General features: G+C 40.9%; 1 protein-coding gene across 1 annotated transcript in view; it reads right to left on the bottom strand.

Moving 5' to 3' along the window:
- The window catches only part of LAMA3 (laminin subunit alpha 3), a 249,647-nt gene that overhangs the window by 207,444 nt on the left and 25,396 nt on the right, over window positions 1–16,807 (bottom strand). The window contains exon 2 of the mRNA XM_028523555.2: window positions 12,683–12,835. Within this exon, the coding sequence (XP_028379356.1) occupies window positions 12,683–12,835 (153 nt within the window). The remainder of the gene's footprint in view (window positions 1–12,682; window positions 12,836–16,807) is intronic.

The following is a 16,807-nucleotide window of genomic DNA, read 5'->3' on the forward strand; positions in this document are numbered from 1 at the left end:
CTGTGCAGGGCGGAGGTGGGCGCCCTGGAACACAGTGGGCAGAGGAGGGGAGGCACCGGGTGAGGACTCCTCAAATCCATATTTAACTCAGACTCTCTTTGGAACCTGTGAAGAATACACAAAATTCGGTTTTTCCTTATGTATGCTTGCCATTAATACACTAGGAGAACGGCCATGATTTAAAGCCAAAATATGCCTAAAATGACAAAAGTTCACAAAGGAAGAAACAGAAAATAGTTTTCAAGGTAAGCTAAGGAATCAAATAGGTTTTTTTAAAAAAATCTACTTCCATTTACAGGGTATTTTCTGATTCTGTTGACATTTGAAGATCACCAGCAGGCAGACCTCACTCCAGGGGGAAACAGTGGGAAGGCTTTCTGGGGGGCTGGGGCGCGGACAGAGGCCATCTGGAAACCTCTCTGTAAGCTTTTCAATCAATATCTCATATCCCACCAGAAACAAGTTTTCCTTTTGTCCTCTGTGCATTGAATTCTTCCTTTTTCCAAAAAGAAAAGATTTCCCAATGAGCTTTATTGTATTTCTACATCTGAAAGTAATATATGCTCATTAAAAAAAAGAAATACAGACCTGAGAGCTAACATGGATTGAGTTCATAGAATGTGTGAAGCATAATTTTAAGTTTTTTTCTGTCTTATCTCATTAATTCCTGACAACAACCCTAGGAGGGCGGAACTAGATTCATCCCCAGATTTTATGGGAAGAAACTAACCCCAAGATATTAATTAGAGGCTCCAGCCTCACATGGCTGTAGAGCTGTGGAGCCAGATTTGTACCTAGGTAATAACCTAGACACATCGATCTGAGTTACAGTGTAAATGGAACTTTTTTATTGTTGTTCAGTTACAGTTGTCCCACCTTTTCCCCGCTGCTCACCCCTCCTCCATCTCTCCCCACTCCCACAGTCAGCCCCTCCCCACTGTTCATGCCCTGAGTCCTCTATTCATGTTCTTTTGCTTGACCCTTCCCCTTCTTTCCCCCTGCTTCCCCCTCCCCTCTGGTCACTGTCAGTTTGTTCTTTATTTCCAAGGCCCTGGTTCCATTTTGCTTGCTTGTTTTGTTTGCAGAAGAAAGAAAAACCACCAATAATCCCACCATGCAGAGAAATGTCATGTAAAATACTCTCATTATTTTAGATTCTTTCTTGACTTTTGTCTTTGCTTATACAAAGAAAATGTAATGATGCCATACTATATATACAGTTTCCATATAATTTGATTTTTTTCTTAATGATTTACACTGACATGTGTTGTGTCAATAAAGATCCTTCTTTGGCTTCATTCTAGTGGCTGCCAATTAATCCACTGCATGAACAATCCCTTTTTACTGGACAGGAGACTGAGTCCCACGTTATGTTATTTTGAGCAATGCTATAAGAGGATAGACTTGCTCAAACATTCTGAGCAATTATCTCATTGTTTCCTTAGGCTAAATTCTTGGAAGTAGTAATTCTATGACAAAGACAGATAGTAATGTTTACTAAAATCTTTTATTTTAGAAAAGATAAGGCAGCTGAAGCTCATTGGAACCCTAGATGGGGAAAAAGTAAGGGTGGGTGTCAGTGATGATTTTTCTAAGTAATAATGAGGTTATTCCACACTTGCCTAGTACGGCACAAAAGTCTAAGCCCATCCACACGCACTGTTCACAAGCGTCTCTAGCCCTAGGCAGTGCCGTCCTCCCCGGACTCACAGGTGCAGGCCAGGGCCTGCCATGCCCACCATCAGACCCTGGAATGCCCTGACCCCAGCCTCCCCACGTCCTGTGCCTTGGTGTCTCTCTCAGCATGACCAACTTCATGTAACCAAAGGCTGGCACAGCAACCGGAGCCCTCTCCAAGGAGACAGCAACCTTCCTTCCTGGACCATTTTCCACACAACTCATTATCAATGCCATGGCATGCCCTCTCCCTTCCCTCTTCTTAGCGGCATGGCCAGCCCTCCGAGAAGTAGGCTCAGCCTTTTCTAAAACATGCCCAGGGCTCTGATTCTGTCTATTTTTCTCTTGTAAGCATGAGCCATGATCCTGCAAGTTCTCAGAAAAACCTCATGTGCATGTTTGTCATCTAGCTCTGTGAAACACACACGATGTGAGCTGACTCAATGGTGTGGGGGGGCAGTTCCCTTCAGTGCCTCTCCCTAGGCTACAGTCTTTGCCTTCCCATGGGCTGCCCAACTCTGGCTATCACCCTTCCTGGCAAGAAAGACCCCTCTGACAACTTTATGGTGTGACATATGTGGATGCCAGTCCTGACAGTGTGACCCAGGGTTACCTGATAGGAGTCATCCGGGAGGTCATAGTGATATCTGTTTATCACATTATCGTATTAACTTCTACCTATAGAGATTTTGAAAGAAAATTCTAGAAGAAAAGTGTTTCTGCTTCGTAGTACAATTTCTATCCTTAATTCTCTTTTTTGGGTTTTACGTTGTCTGCCTACAGCTTGCTGAATGTTTTGCAAGGAAACATATTTAACTCACTTTGTGTTATATTTTCTATGCTTGTGGTGTTGGTTCTATGGAAATTAGTAGATGTAAATGTTAGGGATCTTTAAAAAATACAGCAGAGCTGTTCATGGTAATAGCAAGACATATAATTCAATGACATAATATGAAAAAAAAAGTTCTGGAATTTTTCTTTCCATTTGATTCAGTATATGCTGAGGACTTTTTCCAGGACTTTTAAGTCCCATGGATACAAAAAAGAATACTATATGCACAGCCCTTGACCTTGAGGAGCTCCATGTACTAAGTGTTCACAACATGATGCAGATGTAGTGGGGGCCTCAGAGTAAACAGAAACAGCAGGGTGCAGGGGAGCAGACTGCTAAGGAGGGTTTCCAGCAGGCAATTCCTGAGTTATCTTGGGAAGGAGGTAGCCAGATTGGGAAGGGTGGGAAGGTACCCCAAGAGCCATGAGCAATAAAACAAGACCGCAAATTATGGAGTATTTAGAGAATTAGAAGTAGGTTCCTACTGATGTAGCATGGAGTCTATAGAAGAAAGCGACACCTAGAGAAGAGACTGGTGAAAAGGTGGGAGCTAGATTGTGAAGAGGCACATATGACATGCTAAGAAACTTCAAGTTTATTCTGAAAGTAATGGAGACCCACTAAAGGATGTTAATAACAGGGACAAGGACTTGTCCAAATTTTTGCTTCACTCTGGAAGCAATGAAAAGACCGCCAACCTCAACTGTTTCTAATTTTTCTCATCACACCATTAGTGATTCTGTTCCTCCCAGGCTGACTACAAACCAAGGTGAGCCAAGAGTAGACACTGTGAAGTGAGTTAGAAGATGAGTGAACTAATCACAGGAAGAGCTGTCAAGGTCCAAACTAAGGTAGCATGGTATCAATGGAGAGGGGAGGCCAGACTCCAAGATGTGAAGGAGCAAGATGTAATGATTAACTAGATAGTAAGGAGGGGTGGGAAGGAAAATGGAGGGCTATGAGAGAGACTCAGCGAGTGGTGTGCTAGTTAGTAAACTGGCTCCTGGAAAAAAGAAGCCCTGATCGGTAATATTTGCCAATTTCTGTGGTGTAAATGTTCCCACCGTGGTGGATGTCATTAGATACAGAGCTGGGAAAAGATGCACAGAATCAGCTCTCTCACCTGGTAGGAGCCACCAGCAGCACACCACTGAAAAGACTGCTTTGCAGGTTGGAAAGCTTGCTTCCTCTGCTTGAGTAACAGACTATATTTCCTAGCCTCCTCTGCACTTAGGTAGGGCCGTGTGGCTGAGCTTTAGCCAACAGAATAAGAACTTCCAAAATAAGGCTATACCACTTCTAGCCTTGCCCATAAAAAATTTCCCACACATAATCTTCCATTTTCTTTTCTCACTCCCCCTGCCTGGCCTGGGAACAACCCTGAGGTCAACCTAAGGAACCATGTGTTGAAGATAGTGGAGCCAAAATTCAAAGAGTCTAAGTCTTTGAATTATTGTTTGGAGGGAGCTGTCTGGCCAGGATCAGTTATATCTGGACTGTTTGCATGAATGAGAATTAAACTTGCATTGCATTTTGCTACTAGAGTCTGAATTTATTTATAATGCATGGAGTAAATGGTGGCTTGAAGAGTGGTAGATGATTAAAAATATATCAATTTAAGGGGAAAAGTACTGAAAAAGAGCCAGTATGACCAGAAAATATTGTTCTTAGGTCAGGAACTATTTCTCAGACATTATTTCCTAAAATAGTGTTTAAAGATCTTGGAATTTATTTATTAACATGTATTACAAATGCTGTTTGGGATAATGGTTCAGAGAAGCAAACAAATTGACATCTCAGGGATTTGTCTGTTGCTCTGGATCCACTCAGCTTCCTTGAGTATTTTGCATATAAAAAGATTATGACTGTCAGATTGCCAGATTCTTCCTAAAGTGCAAGTTCCTTAAAAGGCACTTCAAAGGCCTTTTAAGTTACTATAATAGCCCTGGCTGGGTGGCTCAGTGGATTGAGTGCCGGCCTGTGAACTAAAGGGTTGCTGGTTTGGTTCCCAGTCAGGGCACATACCTGGGTTCTGGACCAGGTCCCCAGTTACTATAATAGCATAAGGATAAAAATTGCATCCCCACTGGCCCAGAAAATTTTATTGGTCTTTATTTTTTTACCCACTCATGAATTATTTGTTTTCAAGAGTTGAATTTCATATTATATGTTCATTAATAGAATATTTATTAATTACAAATTTGCTTGAATAAGATCTGTATCTTTCAACTGTGTGATAGCTGTAACATACTTAAGTGGTGTTGCAAAGAGACCCAAGTGTCACAAATAGAACCAGCCACCTCAGTGAATTATAATGAGTCAAGGCTGGTTCACTCCCACCGGAAATCTTGTCTCACAGCAATATGCTTCTGCTGATACAATACCCTGGAGAAATTCAGGCCGACCCTGAGTCATCCTTGGTTCTGTGCACATTTACTCAGCAACTATTCATTGAGCATCTTCTTTGATACTGAACACTGTGCACGATGTTGGGAGGACATTCATGTAGTGAATAAAAGAAGACAGTCCCTGGCTTCCTAAAGTTTGTAGTCTAGAGAATTCCTGAGGAATCTACAAGACTGGGTCAAATCCAAAAGTCACCCACTTTCTGGATGGAGCTCTATCTACCCAGGGACCCAAATGAGTCAGACTCCCAGTGACCTGGTCTGCCAGGCATCCCTAGAACCAATTTAATCCCCAAACCCCAACAGCCCAGAAAGAATCAGACATTGTCTTCCTCCCATCTGAGTCAGAACTGACAAGGGCTACAAAGAATGTTCTGTATTTGTCGACCAGAGTCATAAAGTGGAAGAGGACCAGGAAAAAAAAATCCCAGAAGGCACCTGCATACTAAATTCACTCGCAGATGCTTAGAGCCTATATTCACATCTAGCCCCTGGGGAGTTCACGAAAAAATAGATTAATGGGAAATTTCTCTGGGCCCCATTTTTTCTTTAAAAGATGTAATACTGTTTCCTTAGTTACTCTGAATCTGAGATCTTAAGAAACATTTTCTGAATTTTAAACAATGTTTTTGTAGTGTTTGATCGTATGAATACCTAGGGGGGTTCAGAGTGTCTTAGTTTGGGTCCTCTCTGAAGCCAACCCTGAGACAAAGACTTGTGGATAGGTAGTATATTTGGTATGTGACCTCAAGAATGACAATTTGGGAGAGAGTGGGGGACACAGAAGAGGGAGAAAAGCCAATGAGTGATGTGTTAATAAGCAGACTCCTGCCTGAGCAAGAAGGGCTTAGTTCTGATGGAAGCACTCAGAATTATGAAGAATGCACATCAGAACTGTGCACAGAGAGGCAGGAAAATGGAGGATTTTCCCTCCAACTCCTGGCCCTCCTGGGCTGAGGGTTGCCCCTGAGGGCACTATTCCTGCACTTCCTGGCTGCTGTCTGCACAGACTAAAAAGACCTCTCAGTCAGGAAGCAGAGAGTCAGGTGTCGGTCCTTGAGATGGAATATGTGAAGGGGCAAGGGCACGGGGACTGTCACCAGGGCTGCCTACACAGAGAGGACCAGGGGGCTGTAGGCAGGCCTTGGCATCACAGCTCTTGCCTCTAACATGGCCCAAAGGACTGTCGCATCTGCTGTCTTGCACTCCAGCCCAGCCCCTTTCCCCACCAATCCTGCAGAACTGGAATCACTGTGCCTTTCCTCTTCACACCTCAGCAGGAACTGATGAGGCAGGCTTGCTCTGCCCTGCATCCTGTCATGCCCTGAGCTGGTTCTCCAATTCCTTCCCACCCGAGAGTCAGCCCCTCCCTGCCCCCCTGCCACCTTGACTTCAGGGGACAGTGAGAACCCCTGCCACACCCACTCCCACATGTTTTTCCTTACACCTCATCCTGGAGGAGGAAAAGTGAAGGTAAACATAGGGAGTCCGCAGAGTAAGATTCATTCCACTTCTGAAGGGAAGCCAGGAGCGTGTCTAGAGCCTGATCTCGCACTAGGAGCTCTGTCATGGCCCGCCAGGAGTCTGAGAAGAGACAAATGTCCCCTACATTCCAGAAACTCTCCTCTAAAAACGGACATCTGTATTTTGCTTTAAATGTCAATGTCAACTCATTATACCTGGCCAGACAAAATGGAAGTTTCCCAGTAGACAGGTTTTTATTCTATAGCCTGAAACTGATGAGTAAAGTATAATCAAGTGAACTTGAACAGCTTTGGAAAACAGCCTCTAACGAGTAGCAGAAACTTCCTACATTTGCCACCTTGTAAGGGGGAAAGCTGTCCTTCAAGATAAAGTCTTGAAGATAATTTTCTATCTGTCAAACTGTGCTGGCCAAGAAAAATAACAATAAAAAGATCCTAGTCCAAAAGGAGGCAGAAAAAGGTGATCCCTCACGACAACTTAGCTGTCAGACTGACTACAGCACTTCAAAATCAAATTTCCGTTCTCAGTAGCTGGAATAAAGTGATTTGGTAATAACAAGTTTATGGCCTCTATTTTCTTTCCCAGCCATGCATCGGTAGCAACACTTCTCTAAATATAAGGTCTTTAGGTCACTATTCAATTATAAAATCTAACCACTCAGTTATACTTTCATGGTTAATTCCAGCAAAAAGAAGAAAACAGAAATCCCACCAATGGGGCATAAAACATGGATCTTATGAGACAAAACATGCTTGTTAAAGCACCTGTTGCACCAACACAAAGAGGAAAGAAACACTTCAGTCTGATATCATTTGTATTGCTGTTCCTGTTTTTAGAGCATTTTCTATCTATAGTGCTGTATACAGTGTTTTCTAGAGGAACAAAAGTTGTAAGGGTTTTAATAATGAGCATTTATTAAAGTTCACTTGTTTTATTAAATAAAAATTTATTTAAAATCCACTGGCCTAAAGAGGTTTATAAATGAGGCAGTTAACTTGTTTAAACCTCACAGCAGTCCTGTGAGGTGAGCTTTAGATTCATCTCACTTTATAAATGAGGAAAGGACAGCAGAGAGCAGTTAAGTCTGTTGCTCAGGGCCACAGAGTGAGTAAATGCGCATGGAGGTTCAAACGGACCAGAGGCCCACACTCCCACATACTCATAGAGCAGCCTCCTCCACCAGGACAGAGGTGGGTGGACATAAAGTCTTTGTGAAGACGTTTGCCATGGCTAATGTCTGCTGGCAACCAGCAAATTATTAGATTGTTCCTATGCTGTTGTTCTCATTCAACTGTCTTAACTGGAGATTTTTTAGTACAACAAAGTGTGCTTTTAAAGGTAGATTTAAAAACATAGATTTAAGGGAAAAAGAGTAAGTCTAGCAGGTACTAGTAAGTTCAATACACATCATTTTGATAGGTTGAAATTTCCAGGTAACTACAGAAACCCTCAGTTAAATAACTGATATAATAGGTAAATCCTAGTCATTATAGCAAAATCTCTACTGAATTAATGCTGGAGGTGAGCCATTAAAAGAATAAGAACAATTCATAGTTGAAATTGGGTTTACAAAATCTTTCAAATCATGAGAGGTTTACCTGAATTATCTCAGATGCAAATTGACAGTGAAAATATTCTCAGGAGAGGTCTAATTTAACACAATATATGGGCTGAAAAGTTAGAGAGCCCTTCTATCACCAAACTATTCCCAACCAAAATGATGATAACACATTCTTTCAAAGAAATCTCAGTATCATTCAACTCCCAGCCTGTGGGATGCATTTCCTTTTTTTATTGCTTTTGAGCAGTATTTCACATGCAAACTGTATTCTGTGCACAGCTGTAGCCAGAAAGATTAGTATAGACATTAGTATTAGTTCAGGTGTCAGTACTGACAACACCTAGCAAACTCACATAACAGCAGCAGTCTTCTCTTCTTGTCCCTGTTACCATCTGTATAGCCCATTGCTCTCTCTCCCACTATGAATCAGTCTTCTCTTTACCTGAATTTCCAACAACTCTTCCCCTGTTTCTTTTCTCCCTGTTGCAATAAAACTCTTTAAATTAGATTTCTGTACTACAAGTCTCGATTCCTCTCACATTCTCTTTTAATCTCCCTACAGTCAGGTTTTCAACCCTGTCTCACCAAAGTCACCAGTGACCTCCACATATTGACAGACCCACCGGTGAATTATCAGTCATTATTGGTTCTATGTTACTTGACACAATATTTGACACAGTTATCCCCTTTCTGTTTTTTTCCTTGAAATACTCTCTTTCCATGAATTCTTTTTTATAGTTACATTGAGATATAATTTACATAACATACAATTCACCCATCTAAAATGCACAACCCAAAGGCTTTTTAGTATGTTCACAGAGTTGCCCAATCAATTATAATCAATTTCATCTCTCTTTCCCAAAACAAACTATTTCTTATGGTTACTACCCATTTCCTTCCAAAACTCCCAGCCCTAGGCAAACACTAATCTACTATTCTGTCTCAGTAGATTTGTCTATCTAGACACTGTGCGTACATGGAATCATAAGATGCGTAGTCTTGTGACTGTCTTCTTTCACATACAATAATGTTTTCAAGGTTCATTCATATTGTAGCATTCAGTAGAAATTCATTCCTTTATACTGCTCACTAACATTCCATTGTATGAATATACCACATTTGGTTTATTTATTCATCAGTTGAAGGACATTTGAGTTGTTATGACTAACGCAGCAATCATAAAAATGCTTCAATGAGTAAGTACAAATACTCCTTAAGTAAATGAAAATATACAAAATCTCAGCCAAGAAATAAGAAAAAAACACTTTAAAAGAACCAAGTGGAAATTATAGAACTGAAAAATAAAATAACTAAACTTAAACTCACTGGAAGAACTAGATATCAGAACAAATATAAAAGAGAAAAGACTCAATGAATTGAAAATAAGACAATACAATTACCTAATCTGAAAAATGCTAGGAAATCAACTGAAGAAAAAATTAATAGAGTCCCAGGGACCTGTGGAACAATAATAAAAGATCTAACAAGTATATCTTTAGAATCCCACAGGGTGAGAAGAGAGAGGGGCTGAAAGGATATTTAAAGAAATAATGACTGAAACCCTGCCATTTATGATAGCATGGATGGGCTTAGGGACATTAGGCTAAGAGAAATGAGCCAGATGAAAAAAGACAAATAATGTATAATCTCACTTACACGTATGTGGAATCTTTTAAAAAATGGTTGAACTCATACAAACAGACACAGCAGAAAGTAAAAATGGTGGTCACCAGGGGCTGGAGAGTAGAGGAACTGGAGAGATGCTAATCAAAGGGTACCATCCCTCTGTTATAAAATGAGAAAGTTTTGAAGATCCAATGTACAGCATAGTGACTGTAGTTAATAGTACCATATTGCATACTTGACTTTACTAAGAGTAAATCTTAGTGTTCTCACCACACACTCACAGAAAAGGTAAATATGTGAAATATGTGAGTGATAAGTGTGTTAATTTACCTCATTGTGGTAATCATCTCACAAATTATGTATCAAACCATCACGTTGTACACTTTAAATATACACAATTTTATTTGTCAATTATACTTCAACACAGGTGAGAAAGGAAGGAGAGAAGGAAGGAAGGAAGGAAGGAAGGAAGGAAGGAAGGACAGAAGGACGACTGCCCAAAGTTGGTGAAAGTTATAAACCTACAGATTCAAGAGGCTGGAAAATCCTAACAGGACGAATCCTAAAGAAATCCGCAACAAATGTCTGTCTGCAGCCCAGACAGCTTTCCAGACTCATATCTCCAAGTGCTTAGCCCACATCTCCACTTGGACGTCCAAATAATATTTCAATCTTAGCATGTCCAAAATAACTCCCATAGCCTCCAACATCTCGGTAAACAGCAGTTCCACTTGCTGAGACCAAAAGTCTTAGGAATCATCCCTGAACCCTGCATTCTTTCATAGTCCCCATTCAGTCCATTAGGAAGTTGTGGCAGCTCTATCTTCAAAGTATGCCTGGAATCCAAATGCCCACTTCCACCACCACCAGTGAATTATCGTGACAGTCTCCTGATGAGCTTCTACACTTGCTTCTCCATAATCCTCAAGAGAACAGCCAGAAAAATCCCTTTTAAATACAAATCCAGTCATATCATTCCTCTGCTTGAAACTCTGTAATGACTCTCATTTCATTTAAAAGCCCGAGTCCTCACATGGTCTATGGGGCCCTGTGAGATCTCGTCTTGTCTGTTATCTCCCAGAACACCTCTGCCACCACCTTCCCCTCCCTTACTTTGCTCAAGCCACTCTGGTCTCCATGCTATTGTACTTTCCAGACAGCCCCTACAGTAGAGACTTTTCAGGACTGACCCCTCTGCCTCAGTGACAGATTACATGACTAGCTCCTTCACCTGCTTCAAGTCCTTCCTCAATAAGCCCTCTCCTGACCATCCTAATTAAAACTGCAAATGATCCTTGCCTCTGGCACTCATGATCTTTTTACCATGATCTTCTTTTTCATTTTTCTAGAGCTTTTATCAGCTTCTAATATAGCATATTTATGTATTTATTATGTATATTTTGTTGGCTGTCTCCCAAGACAGATGTGTATATTTTGTTGGCTGTCTCCCAAGACAGAAGGGAGGAATCTTCATCTCTATTGTTCCCTCATGCATCCCAAATGCCTAGAACAGTGCCTGACACATAGAAGGAACTCAATAAATATCTGTTAAAGGAATAGGATAGAATAGATGGGAGGGACTCCCTGCCTGGCCTGAAAAGGGAAATAAGAAGGTGCATCAGTTCTCTGTTGTTGCTTAACAAATTACCACACACTTGCTGGCTTAAAATAACATCCATTTATTGTCTTGCCGTTCTGTAGGTCAGGAGTCTGGGCATGGCTTGACGAGGTTCTCTGCTCAGGGTCAAGGCTACAATCAAGCCATCAGCTAGATGATTGGACAGATCCATTTCCAAGTTGCCAGATGTTGTTGGCAAGATCCAGCTCCTTGTGGTTGTAGGGATACGGTCCCCACTTTTTTGCTGACTGTTGGCTGGAGCCACTCTCAGCTTCTAGAAACCAGCTTCTAGGCCCTTGCCAGCTCCACAGGCAGTTTGCAACATGGCAGTTTTCCCTTTCAATGTCAGCAGGAAACCTCATGCTTTGAATCTCTTCCTTTTAAGTAGGACTAAGAGCTTCCCTAATTAGAAGAGGTCCCCCAGGATAAAATCCCTTTTGATCAACTGACTTGGGACCTGAAACACATCTGCAAAATCTCTTCATCTTTGTCAGATAATACCAACTCATCACAGGCATGACATCTACCATATTTACAGTGCAGCCCACACTCAGAGGAGAGGATTATACCCAGCATGTACACTATGGGGTAGGCATCCTGGGCCATCCTGGCCTAGGAGTATGGGCCTGAAGTCATGTTCTGTTGTGAACCACCTGGCCAAACAGGGCCAACACTAGGGCAGTAAGTGTTCATGGAGTCGGAATTTCCAGGAAAGAGAATGCTGTAAAAATATCTTTGCCATACCTGTGTTCATAGCAGTGTTAATCACAGCAGCCTAAAGGTAAAAACAACACAAGGGCCCACTGACAGATGAAGGGATAAGCAAAATGTGGCACACACATACAATGGAATATTATTTAGCCTTATTAAAAGAAATTCTGATAGATGGTACATACAACACGGATGGACCATGAAGACATTTTATGCTAAGTGAAAAAAAAAGCCAGTGACAAAATGACAGGCACTGCATGATTCCATTTATATGAGGCACCTAGAGAAGTCAAACTCACAAAGACACAAAGTAGGATGGTGATTCCCAGGGGCAGGAGAAGGGGAGCATGGGGAGTTAGTGTTTAGTGGGGAGAGTGTCAGCTGTACAAGATGAATAGGATTCTGGAGATCAGTTGCACAACAATTTGAATGTACTCAACACTATGCCATTTAAAAATGGTTAAGATGGCAAAATTTATGTTATATATGTTTTACCACAATTAAGAATGATAATAAAAATATCTTCACCAAATAAACTATTTATAATAATTTTTTAGCTCATTTACTACACAGGCATAATGTCTGCATTGCTTACAGGCACCATACTGGGTGTTGAGGGATGCAAACACTAATGTAACAGGCTTTACAATGATTAATGTATTAAAACTGAAGTTTGTATTTTAAAATAATTATTGTCATGTCAAAAATCACCACCGAAACAATGGTTTAAATGAATTTCCCTCGTTGCAGTTGGAAGTAGACCTTACCTGCCCTAGATCCAAGGTGATGTTGACTTGGTTGTACCGTGTGCCTGAGGAGAGGGGCGGGCTCTGCCACCAGCGTTCAGACCCATCGATTGCATTGGTGGCTGGATGTGCTTTCCTGGGGTCCTCAGAATTGCAGTAGTCACAGAACTGCCCCTGGTTTTAAAAAAAAAGAAAAGAAAGCTCTTTTTTATGTTCAAGTAATTTTGTCTTATCAATTTAATAAAAAAGATATCCAAAACAAAGACTGCTTTCTGAAGACAGTAGTAAGGCTTTCTCTTTCATTTAATCTTAAACCATATCACCTATTTATACTTCTGTGTGTCATGTTTCTCAGATACAGATTCTATTTAGCTTCCATCTTTCACAGCTTTGTGTTTCTTGTTCTGAATGAAACTGTAAGAAGGTACTGTTGTACTTGGGATGCAAAGATCTTTTCCTTCAGCAAATTCTTTTTATTGCTTATATGCTACTTGGTGCAAATTCTGTGTCGGACACTAGGATACAATCCCAATGGAGGTGTTAAATACAGTAATCCCCCTGACCTGCAGGGGATACCATCTAAGACCTCCAGTGGATGCCTGAAACCACACATAGTACTGAACTCTACTATGTTTTCTCCTATACATACCTATGATAAAGTTTAATTTATGAATTAGTCATAGTAAGGGACTTATAACATTAATATAAAACAGAGCAATTATAAAAAATACTGTAATAAAAATATGTGAATGTGGTCATTTTGTAGCAGGCAGTGAAATACAGGCATGAGCAGAGCAAGAACAATGGTCCAGGGGCAGAGGGTCACCAGGACAGAGACCCCTAGGTGCTTAGCCATGGGCAGAACTATAAGCCCTTGCATGACCTTTCCCTTAAGCATTAACTCCTGGAAGATGACATCTAGGCTTCAGCTGTGTTTCAGCTCCAGTACCAGAGAAGCAGCAGAATCAGATGGAGTAACATCATGGGTAACTTTAGGACCAGCTTGATTAATGACCCCCTGGTGCTGACCACTGGTGGAGACCATGAGGAGGCACACCTGGGAAGCTGATGAATATTCTATTGGGATTCTCCCCTGAGGCCTTCAGATAAAAGCCCTTGGTCTAGGAATCCTGCTGGGCTGTCTCTGTGGAGCATGCCTCCTGCCCACCCCCTCCAACCTCACAGCCTTTCCCCTCCCACTTCTCTCTCCAGGGTTCTCTTTCTCTCTCTCCCTCTCTGACCCCTTCCCCCTCCACCTTTCTCCTTCCCCTCTCTCTCCTTTGTCCCTCACTCCTAAGTTCCAAGGGCATTTGTTTGCAGTAACTTGTTTCCTCAGCCCATTTCTTGATGTGTCACTTCTTCTGTGAATTTCTAAGTAAACTTTCTTTTATAATCTGAATCTTGGCTCTGAATTCTTCTCTTAGCCAGAACGCAAGAACTGAAGTTGCTAAACTGCGGTTAACATCTGGTGTCATTTTTCCTACCACTAACAACTTGTTCCCGGAGATTCCTTGTTGAAGTCTTTGTAACAGGCTCAATGCTTTCTGACACAATATGCTGCCATCAATCATAACATGCTCTGTGTTCATGTCTTCCACAAGTTCAATACCTCTTTCAGCTTAACTAAGGGTTTATCACACACTGTGGCTATAACTTCCACAGTTTGAGATGCAAGAACAAAACTGGAACAAATTTCTTTTGCCTTCACAGATAGAAGATGGGTTCTCACCATAGATCTCAGCAATTTCACTATACAATTTTTTTCTTAAGTCGAGAACTTTCACCTTCTCACTTAGGAGAACTTTACAACTTCTCTTTGGCATCTGAATTGCCAGCATCACTATTCTTGCACTTCGGGGAATAATAGTCTTGGGGACTATTTTTAAGTAAAATAAGGGTTACATGAAAAAAAGCATGGTGGTACCTGGTACCTGAGGCTGTCGATCTGATAACCAAGATGGCGGCTACTAACTAACAGGCGGGAAGTGTCTACAACATAGAGGCACTGGACAAAGGAATGATTCACATGCTGGACAACATGGCACAAGATTTCATCCTGAGACTTAGAATAGCATGCAATTTAAAACTTATGAATTCTTTATTTCTCGAATGTTCCATTTAATATCATCAGATTATAGTTGACTGCAGATAACTGAAACCACAGAAAGCAAAACTGCGGATAAGGGGGAGCTACTACATACAAATAACCATGAGGGAAGTGGGGGTACTTTTACCCCGTATAGACTGCTGGGTCAAAGACAATAGATACTCTGTGGAGTTAGGAAAAGCAGGGTGGAAGAGGTGGATTTTAGGCTTCCTGGGAGGGCAGGACTTTCAGTGGCAGTGAGCAGCAAACAGCAGAGGTGTCCCTGTGGAGGAACAGAGGCCAGCTGATCTAGCTTAACAACAGTATATGTAATAAAAAGCAAATGGGAGAGATGTGCTGGGCTCTGGATACCAGAGTGAGAAGTCGGTAGTTAAGTCAGTTTGTACATAGGAATCCATGTCTACCTGGGGTGATTATCTGTTTGGTATTATCATCACTAACTTCTTACTGAACTACTCTTTTATGGGACGCAGAAATCACTTGTTTCTATTTTGTTTGTTTACTTGTTTGTAGCAGTGCAGAATTTTATAACCATTACAAACTAAAAAGCTGAACATAGGCCTTTCTAATATATTGTATATATTTTAACTGAGTCAAAGGATCATGCTTACCTGATGGTACTCTTCACATACTGAACTACTCTGCTCTCAAATTAAATTACCTTAAGGTATAGCCACCACATAGGAGGTGGGAAAGAAGCAAACTTATACCTACGGCCTTCCCTGAGAGCATTAGTTATCCAAGTTAGTGTCAACACTGACTTTTGGAAAGGTCACAGACATAAAAATATATAGTTAAAGATGAATATCTAGTCGTGAACTTTTCTTGAGTAATAAAAATGAACCAAACCATCTGTTTATTTCTGTACACATGTCATCAGAAAAAGCTTTGACAGCAAAGACTACCAGAAATAACTTCTAAAATCAATAATTCCAAAGTTAATGGTTGTTCTAGATTAACTGGGTATATTAGCCAAGGTTTAATTGATACTTCATTTTGCCATATAAAATGAAAGTTCTAATAAAGATTCCACAAGCTTAAGTTAAACAATACCAAGCTAAAGTATAACATATACTTTTTCCTTAAAAAATAAAAAAAGAAAATGTATTCTAAAAATAATTATGCACTTAAAAACTAATTTAAAAACTAATATTAGGAAGTCTAGCTTTTTAAAGTTACTGTTAATTGATCAGGGTGAGAGTTTTTATTCAAAAATTTATTAAAATATTCCTTCTCTTTTCTTTCGTTAAGTTTTTTCTTGGAGTTTTAGTGATTTTTCACCCTATACCTCAAATGTCACATTTACTGCAACTCAACTTATGTGAAGACTCAAAAAAATTCAGTAGTGCTTTGAAGGAAATTGGAGTGTGGATTTTAAAGTGAAAAAATCAGAAAAATAACTTCTAAAAATGTTAAAACCTCTATTCATCCTTCCAAATAATTTTTCCTGAGATCTTCATGGAGATTTAAGTATATGTAGAAATGCTGCATGGATGGGTAGGTTTGGGGTTGAAGAACCTTCTTAGGGAGGCCAACACTATGACCCGTCTCTGAAGGAAGGGACTTGGCACTGAGAAGCAGGATGTTAAGAGAAAATAACCTATTGCTGCTTTTTAAATGCAATCACTGACAAGAGTTTTCAAACTAAAATTTTTGGAGCAGAGGAGGAAAGAAGTCATGGGCCTTCTCAGAGGGCATATCATTGGGGCAGTCCTTTCCTCCCCGTGGGTATCACCAAGAGAGGCTACATTCATCTTTCTGTATCCACATCCTCCAGTAAACACGCAAGATAACTTGATTGCTCTGTGTGGATGCACAAAGGAAAGGTCTTATGTTTCTCTAAGTCTCAGCCACTTCTGATTCAATTTTCTGTTTTCAACAAGAATTGAAAGCGGCCCTGGCTCGCATAGCTCAGTGGATTGAGCTCGGGCTGAGAACCAAAGTGTCACAGGTTCGATTCCCAGTCAGGGTACATGCCTGGGTTGCAGGGCATGACGCCCAGCAACTGCATATTGATGTTTCTCTCTCTCTCTCTCTCC

Source organism: Phyllostomus discolor, chromosome 9, assembly GCF_004126475.2.
Source record: "Phyllostomus discolor isolate MPI-MPIP mPhyDis1 chromosome 9, mPhyDis1.pri.v3, whole genome shotgun sequence".
NCBI classification, from domain to species: Eukaryota; Metazoa; Chordata; class Mammalia; order Chiroptera; family Phyllostomidae; genus Phyllostomus; species Phyllostomus discolor.